This window comes from Apodemus sylvaticus, chromosome 17 (genome assembly GCF_947179515.1).
Source record: "Apodemus sylvaticus chromosome 17, mApoSyl1.1, whole genome shotgun sequence".
NCBI classification, from domain to species: domain Eukaryota; kingdom Metazoa; phylum Chordata; class Mammalia; order Rodentia; family Muridae; genus Apodemus; species Apodemus sylvaticus.
In genome coordinates, this window is record NC_067488.1 from 66,376,764 (window position 1) to 66,385,972 (window position 9,209).

The window sequence follows — 9,209 nt, forward strand, 5'->3', positions numbered from 1 at the left end:
GCCGAGCAAGGCTGCTAGGGCTGGCGGCTGGCGGCCTTCAGAGACCTGGTGCTGCTGGATTTTCAATGTCCAATCATATTAGGGTAGTGGACGGTCTGTGATTGGACAGGAAAAGGGAGGCGGAGCTAGGAGTTGGGGCGGGGGCAGAGGTCTCAGGAGGAGAAGGAACAGAAAATGGCTTTGGTTGTGGACCTGTGTGGCATTTACTAGCCACAAATAGTTAAGTTTTTATAAGGTTAGAAATATTGGGATAAAGCTTTTATCATTATCAATTGGCTCTTAAATTATTGTATTGGCATCTTGTCATTGTAATTTTAAATATACATAAATCTAATAGGCTAACTAATTAAGCATTAAGAGTCATGCTTAGTTGGGGCTGGAAAGTGGGCAGGCCGGCAGATCACGGAGCGTGCGCCTAACCTGAGGAGAGTTCTCGCATCCATTGGCAGGCTAGCAGGAGCCCAGCGGCCTGGTATGAGGTATGCAGCTCGCCCTTGCCTTGGTGGCACCAGTGTGAGAACGTGCTGGCAGAGTTTTTTTTTTTTTACTATTTTCCCTCAACAGTGTGGGAAGTGGGCGTCCTGCCTGGCGATAGCAGTGGAACCACCATGAAAAAAAGTGCACATGAGCCCAGTCACAGTCCTCTGCTTACCGGGCTCACTGGGAGCCAGGACCTGGCAGGATCAGAGATCAAGATGGAGACAGTGACACAGACACACAGACAGAGGGACAGACACAGAGAGAGACAGAGACAGAGAGACAGACACACAGACAGAGGGACAAACACACACAGAGAGACGGGGAGACAGACAGACACACACATACCACAGACAGACAGACAGACAGACACTGGCCCCAGGAATATAAAATGCCCCCAGGCCAGCCTACTCTAACCATGCTGGTCCTGTGAAACCAAGACCAAATAATGTCACCACGGAACAGAATCTGGAAGAACTTTCAACTCTACGAAAGATCTGGATTACATTTCCAGGGTGCGGGACAGATTCAACTTCCAAACGGACTCCAGTGCATGAAGATGCCGGCTCTCCAGGCTATGGCCTAGTCCTAGGGAGAAGGCCCAGCACAGCCATTCACATCTGATCTCACTAAGGCTCACAGCTGGCCACATGTGGGTTCCTTTCCTACGGCAGTCCGAATGTTCCACAGCACAGTAGGCTTTCCAAGGTTTCTCCTTTGAAGTTTGCAGCAGCCTGACTTCCAGCATCATGGATGGTTACTGCCTGGGCCCACCCTCTCAGAGTCTTGGGCTGTGTGGATGGTTCAGCCAGCCACATCCACGCAGACCTCTGCGTAGAACCCCCTCTGTTCTCTGTCTGTCGTCTGTCTGTCTGTCTACCACTCATCCTCCAGCCTCCAACAACCATCCTGACAGATACTGTCTCGTGCCTCTGGCACATCAGTCACCTCTCACTGATCAGTTAACCCCTGTACTGCCACTGGCCTCGTACCCACCCAGCCATTTCCGTGGCTCATCTCTGAGATTCCTTCAGACGGGAAGCCCAAGTCCCCTCAGCTATTGGCATGGCCATCCCACATGTGTTAGAGATCGGTCACAATGTGTCCAGGAACCGCCATGTGAATGCATGAGGGGACTGGGCAGCCTTACACCTTGTCCCTTGTCACTAAGGACTTGAGGAAAGATATTAGCAAAACGGAGGCAGCCAGTGACTTCTCCTGTGCTGTGAGAGGCGCAGCTTCTGCACCAAAGGGAATTGGATCCAGGAAGTAGGACCCAGGGATTCATTTTTTTTTGTGGCGGGGGGGTGTTGAGAAAGGGTTTCTCTGTGTATCCCTGGCTGTCCTGGAACTCATTTTGTAGACCAGGCTGGCTTCAAATCAGAAATCCGCCTGCCTCTGCCTCTCAAGTGCTGGGATTAAAGGCATGCGTCGCCACTGCCTAGCCGGACCTAGGGATTCATGCTGAAGTATGATTCAAGAATTGTTTTTAGCTATTGTGTAAGTTTTTGTGTCTTTTTTTCCTGTTGCTTTGTGTGTGTGTGTGTGTTTGTGTGTGTGTGTTCTGACACAGGGTTTTCTGTAGCCCAGACTGACCTTGAACTCACTATGAAGAGTGATGGTTTGTATATGCTCAACCCAGGGAGTGGCACTATTAGAAGGTGTGGCCCTGTTGGAGTAGGTGTGGCCTTGTTGGAGTAGGTGTGTCACTGTAGGTGTGGGCTTAAGACCCTCACCCTAGCTGCCTGGAAGTCACACCAGAAGAGGGCATCAGATCTCATTACAGATGGTTGTGAGCCACCATGTGGTTGCTGGAATTTGAACTCAAGACCTTCGGAAGAGCAGTCAGTGCTCTTAATCGCTGAACCATCTCTCCAGTCCAATAAGTAAATCTTTAAAAAGTAGAAGTTGACCCCAGTGGGAGGCAACTGGAGCACTGTCTGCAGAAGGGACTAAGGGAGTTCTCAGAGGATCCATGAGGTTAGTTCTCCTTGAGGTGATACAAGCAAGCCTGGCCCCTCCATCTTGTCCGGAGCTCAGATGTCTACTTCCTACAAACACTTCTTTATGACACCATCCACCACGGGGCCTACGCCGACGCCTGTAACAATGGAAGTCCACACCATCTTCGACTTCTTAGCCTCCAACCTCTTTCTAAGCCAAACATCGCATCCCTAAAATCTCAGCTCTCTGGAGGTTGAGGCAAGAAAATATAAGCATCACGATGAATGTTTGTTAAGCACTTCATAGTGAAACCTGGTCTCAAAACAACCAAAAAAATTTTTTTTTACACTTCTTTCCTTTATAAACGTATCCAGTGTCTGGTATTTTACCACAGCAACCTCAACCTAACACACCACTAATATATTAATTAGTTTTGGTGCTTCAGCTTCAAGGGGCAGCCAACATGGTGGGGCCGGAGGATAGACAGACAGAACCAGGATTCTAGCAGCTTCTGAGTTGGTAACATAGCCACCTGCTCTTCCTGAGGATCCTGGCGTAATGGCGTGCTCACATGAAACAGTTGCGGAATGGCAGACAACTGTGCCAGTGTTTGTTTTATACACCTCAACAGTGTGATGAAGTAAAATTGCTGTCACAGGTCCTCCACCCACTTTGGAAAGAGTCTGGGCTCGGCACGCACACAAAGACATGGATGGGACTGGCAGGCAGAGATAAGGAGCCTCAAGTAGACGGCAAGGCTGTGAGCAAAGGTGAGGCAGAGAGAGAGAGACCAGCCCTAGGCTGAGCAGGAGCCGGGCGTTGGCAGGAGGCACCTTACCAGCTTCTTACCCTGGGTGTGTTGGCGCCGTCAGACTGTTGCTTCGTCAAGACGGTGACAAGACCAGGACCGCCAGGAGCAGTTCCTGATCCACGCGTACAAACCTACTCCGTCAGAATTACCACGATTGCTAGGCTCAGGAGTCAGGCTGTGAGGAGTTTCTCCCTTTCCCAAGCATCCCTTCATTTAATCATGGACCTTGTATATATAACCATGTATATGTATATGTTGGCACAGCGGATACAAGTGAGTTAGCCAGAGTCTGAGATGGGGCACAGCAGGGTGATATTTAAAGCTCTGGTTTGGGCCACCAGGACACAAGACTAAGACACTGATCCCGAAACCAGGCCATGTCTGCAGTCCCAGCTCTGCCGTTCACCACCTCGTATGATTCCTTCCGCAAGCTTCCCGACCCCTCAGTCCTCAGTTTCCCCGACAGATGCGAAATGGAGTGCGCAGGAGACCTCAACAAGGCTGCTGTGAGGACTGGATGGCTTAAGACTTGAGCCTGTAGGACACTGCCTGGCACTTAATAGAACTAGGTAAGTATTTTTTAACTACAAAAGTAGTGGGGCTGGTGAGATGGCTCAGTGGTTAAGAGCACTGACTGCTCCTCCAGAGGTCCTAAGTTCAATTCCCACATGGTGGCTCACAACCATCTGTAATGGGATCTGATGCCCTCTTCTGGTGTGTCTGAAGACAGCTACAGTGTACTGTATCTGTATAACAATAGATAAATTTTTGGGCTGGAGCGAGCAGGCTTCGGGGATGGGGGTGGGGGGGGGGCAGAGGAGGAGCAAGCGGGGCCAGAGGGAGCAGTGGTCCTGAGTTCAATCCTCAGCATCCACATGATGGCTCACAACCATCTATACAGCTACAGTTTGTTCATATACATAAAATACTTAAATCTAAAAAAAAAAAAAAAAGCCGGGCGTGGTGGCGCACACCTATAATCCCAGCACTTGGGAGGCAGGCGGATTTCTGAGTTTGAGGCCATTCTGGTCTAGAGAGTGAGTTCCAGGACAGCCAGGGCTACACAGATGAACTGGGGGGGGGGGGAAGCAATGAGTGTGATAGAAATACATTTTATATGCATGAACGAAATGCCATAATGAATCTAATTGCGATGTATAATCAATGTACATTAAGGAAAAATTAAAAAGAGACAGAGAGAGAGAGAGACAGAGAGAAAGAGAGAGAGAGAGAGAGAGAGAGAGAGAGAGAGAGAGAGAGAGAGAGAGAGAGAGAGCTCTGGGCTCGCTCTGTTCCTGGCACCCAAAGGCAACTCACAACTGCCTGTAACTCACTCCAGTTCCAGGGGATCGGATGCTCTCTTCTGACCTGCACGAGCTCCTCTGTGCACATAAACTCACACAAGTGTGCACATATACAAATAATAAGCACACTAACGCACAAGTGCATCAGTCTTCAAAAGAAAGTTTGAAACGATCCTTAGCTACATATCAAGTTCAAGGCCAGCCTAGACTAGACTCTATGAGTCCTACTCTCAAGTGGGAAGAGGCTCAATTTAAATAGAATGAGTAGGGAAAGCCGTGTGTGTGTGTGTGTGTGTGTGTGTGAGAGAGAGAGAGAGAGAGAGAGAGAGAGAGACTGATTTAAAATAGCGACACAAAGCATGTCTTAAAAATAAATGTGAATTTAAATGTACAATTTTGGTTGTGGTCCAAAGGTCCTCCAATGAGCTCAGCGGCCAGAGCCTGGCTTCAGAGCACAGCCTGCAGCCATCGCTTGCTTCCTGGGGGTCACCGTTCCTAACACTGCTGTAGCACCCCAGCTGCAGTCACCTGCAGCTGCTTGGTGTGAAGACCCAAGAGAAGAGGCAGGCAGGAAGCGCCCCAGGGGCTCTGCTTGCTGGACGCTGGGCACATCTCAGGACTTCCTGGCAGAACTGAGGGAGACCTGGCTCTGCTTGGCCCTCTGAGAAATCCTGGGATTCCCAGAGCTGCCGGAACACTCCATTTCCCTAGGCAACACCCCGGGCCTTGCCCCAAGCTGCCCTCTACTGCTATTGCCTAGGACTGATGATTTGTCCTCTTTAAGTGAACACTAGAAATGTTCCTTAGAGCATTCCTAGGTTATGCATCTACATTATGCTTTCTCTAGGCAACCCAGTCACCCACCCATGCACCCAGAGGGGCAGGCATTACCTAAGAAGCAGCAAAGGTTTCAAGCTCTTTCAAAACTTACCTTGCAAGGGACAATGACACTTTGCTTATCAAGTGTGTTGCTTTTTTTAGAAAGATTATTTATTCATTTTATGTGAGTACACTGTAACTGTCTTCAGACACAACAGAAGAGGGCATCGGATCCTTTCAGAGATGGTTGTGAGCCACCATGTAGTTGCTGGGATTTGAACTCAGGACCTCTGGAAGAGCAGTCAGTGTCCTTAACCGCTGAGCCATCCCTCCAGCCCAGGTGTGTTGTTTTTAAGCTAGCAGATCAGATGCAAGGCTGAGCTCTAGCCTCTCAGAATAAGGTCCAGGACCCCGTGTGGGAATAGAAACTGCCACTTTGTGCCTGCGCATGCTCGGTCAGGGGCCGTGCTCCCTTTTGTATGAGTATACTGTCTTTTCGCTTTGCCGGAGTGCTTTGGATTGTGTGGTCACTGCCTTGAGACCCCTATCCCATTTCTAGCACCTGATCTGAGGGCCACAGTGGCCAGCCTCCATCCCTGCAGCCACCAGAATCCACAGCTCACAGCACGTGGTACTTAAGATTCCTTCCTGATTCCAAAGGTGGCAGTGGTGGGGTCCAAAGCTCCTCCCTCTGTATTCCATCCACCCCTTCTACTTGTACCCTGCAATGTTCTAGGATGTCCCCTCCGGCCCAGGAGAGAAAATTCTTCTGAGCAGCTGTGTCAGTGTGGCTTCCCAGTGTAGTCTGCTCATCACCAGTACGAGGGACACAACTACCCGCCTGGACAATAAGCCCTTTGTCCTGAGGTGCCCAGTTAGACTATGGGAAGACTACAGTTCACAGATCTGAAAGAGGGATCCCCTAATCAGTGGGGATACGTAGACAGGCCCATGTGCTCTAGCAGACAGATCCGAAGACCAATTTTGTGTCTATGGACACGTGGGAGGGATGAATTGTGAACAGCAAAATCAGAGTGGGCTCCCGCCTCTGGCAACCATACCAGCCTGAAACTCAGACAGTTCACACCTGTGGTGTAGCAGAAGCGCCCTCAACAAGAGGCCATGGCCAGAAGACCTTTTGTGCACGTGCTTCAATGTGAGAGCGGTTCTGGGCCTCAGGTCCTCTGGCGAGAGGTGAGATTGTCAGCCTCTAAATGGGACTTCTCAGACCTTCCTCTTCTGATGGGCTTGTGGGGATCCATCCTGGAAGGTCAGGGCAGCTGATCTCATTCACAGAGCCCTTCCTTCATGTTTGGAAATCAGTTGCTAAGAGAAAGGACTCCACACCTGGGCTATTGCTACAGGAAAATGGCATCCGGTGAGGTAGCCCTGGACATGCTGGGGACACGGCTGACACTTATATAGTTACTTCACCCAGCCACCCTGTCATTAAGCCGTTAGGTGACCTTAGGCAAATCTCTCTGTAGCTCAGTTCCTCTGACTGTGAAACAAGGTAAAAATAGCCCGAGCTCCTATTTTGTCACCAGATAAAAATATGGCTGTAGAGGGGAAAGCCTGCTGAAGAGAGAACAGAGGCACCATTCAAATCTCAGACTATTATTATCCTGACAAACCTCATGAAAAGCAGCCACATCAGAATGTCTAATTTCTGCCACCTGGGAAGCAGAGTGGTCTCTGTTTCGGGGCTGTTGGGGACAGAGACCTAAGAAGCCCGTGAAAGTAGCCTGGCCCTCCCAGCTGAGCTCTGAGCTGCCTCACACTTTTGTGCTGATCCTCCTGTGGTGGACAGTAAGGCTTGGAGGACAGGAGGGCTGGCTCCAACCTATCCACCCCTCCCCAGGCACTGTGCGCTGCTAGAGAGGCAAAGCTCCTCTAGTAAAGGCCTAGCCTGGCTCAGTCTGTGGCTCTAACCCTTACAGGGACCATAAGGGAAAGGAGAGGGTTACAGACAGGTGCAATGAAACTTCCTCCCATTCTGCTTCTCCTCACTTGACACACAACACACACAGATATACACAGACACACATATACATATTCACAGAGACAAACACAGAAACATACACACAGAGACATAAAGATACAGAGACACACACAGACATACACAGATACATATATACATAGACACAGAGACACACAAAGACATGCACACACAGAGAGACATACACAGAGACACACACACAAAGACATACCCACAGTTATACATCATACACATACACATGGAGACATATGCAGACACACACAGAAATACAACACAAGTATGCACATGCGCACACATACACACAGACATACATACAGAGATACACACACAAATGCAGACACATGCATGTGCACACACACACACACACACACACACACACGCTTGTGCCACACACATACTCACACACCTCTGCGCTACCTCTTTAGGTGACAACGTTTTTTTAAAGGCTGGCTCTCAGGCCTCTAGTTCAGCCTCAGCAGACCTGTGATCTTCGCCTCCACCACCCACACATACACACCCTGGGCTTCTAGGGAGCGGGAGCGGGAGCAGGAGCAGGAGCGGGAGCAGGAGCAGGAGCAGGAGCAGGAGCAGGCTCCCACCCTCTGCCTCAACAGCAGGAGGCCGCTGCTAAGAGGACTCTGCTCTCTCTTAGCCTCCCGTCTTCCAGAGGTCACCTGGCTTGGACATCCACTCCCCAAGTCTGTGTTTCCTGCCTGTCCAGAGAATTGTTCTTGTCTTTCCCAGCAGGCTTAAAGAGGTCCAGCCTGGGGTAGAGCAGCTCAGAAGGACAAACTCTGTCTCATCGCCGGGACCGGTTTCACCCTGGAGTCCTTGATGTCAGCAAAATGCTGAGGCTGAGAGGCATGGCCTCTGCTGACACACTGACAAGGGCTTCAAGGACAACAACGCTTCAGGGACTCCTGACTCACTGACGCTTGGGCCTGGATTCACGACTGCTCAGCTCTGGTGTCTCCCACCCTCCCTCCCTCCCTGCCCACAGGCAAGGGAACTGGTTTGGTCATCCCTGTCAGTTATTCCCTCCTGAGAGAGCTGTGTCAGACTCTACTCCAGGAGATGCAGCTTGTCTTCCAGGCCACAGACACAGGACTGTGACAACCAGTCACTCTGGTGGAGGCAAAACCTACTATCTTGTTTGTCACTAACAACAGGTGTCATACCCATCTTACAGATGGACAAATGAAGGCAAAGAAAGAGTATCAGTACACTTGGGCTCATTAGACCTGAGGCATAACGCCCTTGCGCTGTCTCCTTGCCAAGGCTTGGCTCTCTCCTGGGAGCAGCTGGCATGACCTCAGAGTGAAGCGACAGTGTGGAGGAGGCCAGGGGGAGGGGTATGTCAAGTCTGACCTGGCTGTTACACCTGTGGGACAAGTACGGGGCTGTCCCGGCTGCCTCCCGCCCTGCTGCTCTGAGCAGACCTCGTCCAGACCCCTGCAAGCGAGTCCTGCCGCCCCGGAGTCTACGGAAAGCTCACCCTGAAGACTGGGAGGTTTCAGATCAGCTGCCAGGCTCCCGACACGGAGAGCAGAGAGGGTAACAGTCCTCTGTGGAGGTTCTAGGCCTGAATCTGTGTCCAGGCAGGGACCCAAGAGGCTGGGAAAAGAGGGCCTTGACCTCCACAGCCCCTGTGACCTGTGATGGGTGGGGGTGGGGATGGGGGAGGAACAGGACACTCATCGCCAAGGCAAACTATTCATATTTCCGGGAAACCGGTTAGGCCTCCCAATCCTCTGCCTACGTCTCTTCCCTTGCCCCCTCGAGGCCCCTGCTCAGCGGAGGACACCCAACAGGATCGAAGGCAAAGGGCAGATAGAGAGGAAGGAACTGGGGAGGA

General features: G+C 50.9%; 1 protein-coding gene across 1 annotated transcript in view; it reads right to left on the reverse strand.

The window, feature by feature from the left end:
• Endou (endonuclease, poly(U) specific) overlaps positions 1 to 9,209 on the reverse strand; it is a 32,731-nt gene that overhangs the window by 22,888 nt on the left and 634 nt on the right. The window contains exon 2 of the mRNA XM_052160367.1: positions 8,794 to 8,942. Coding sequence (XP_052016327.1) covers positions 8,794 to 8,942 — 149 coding nt within the window. The remainder of the gene's footprint in view (positions 1 to 8,793; positions 8,943 to 9,209) is intronic.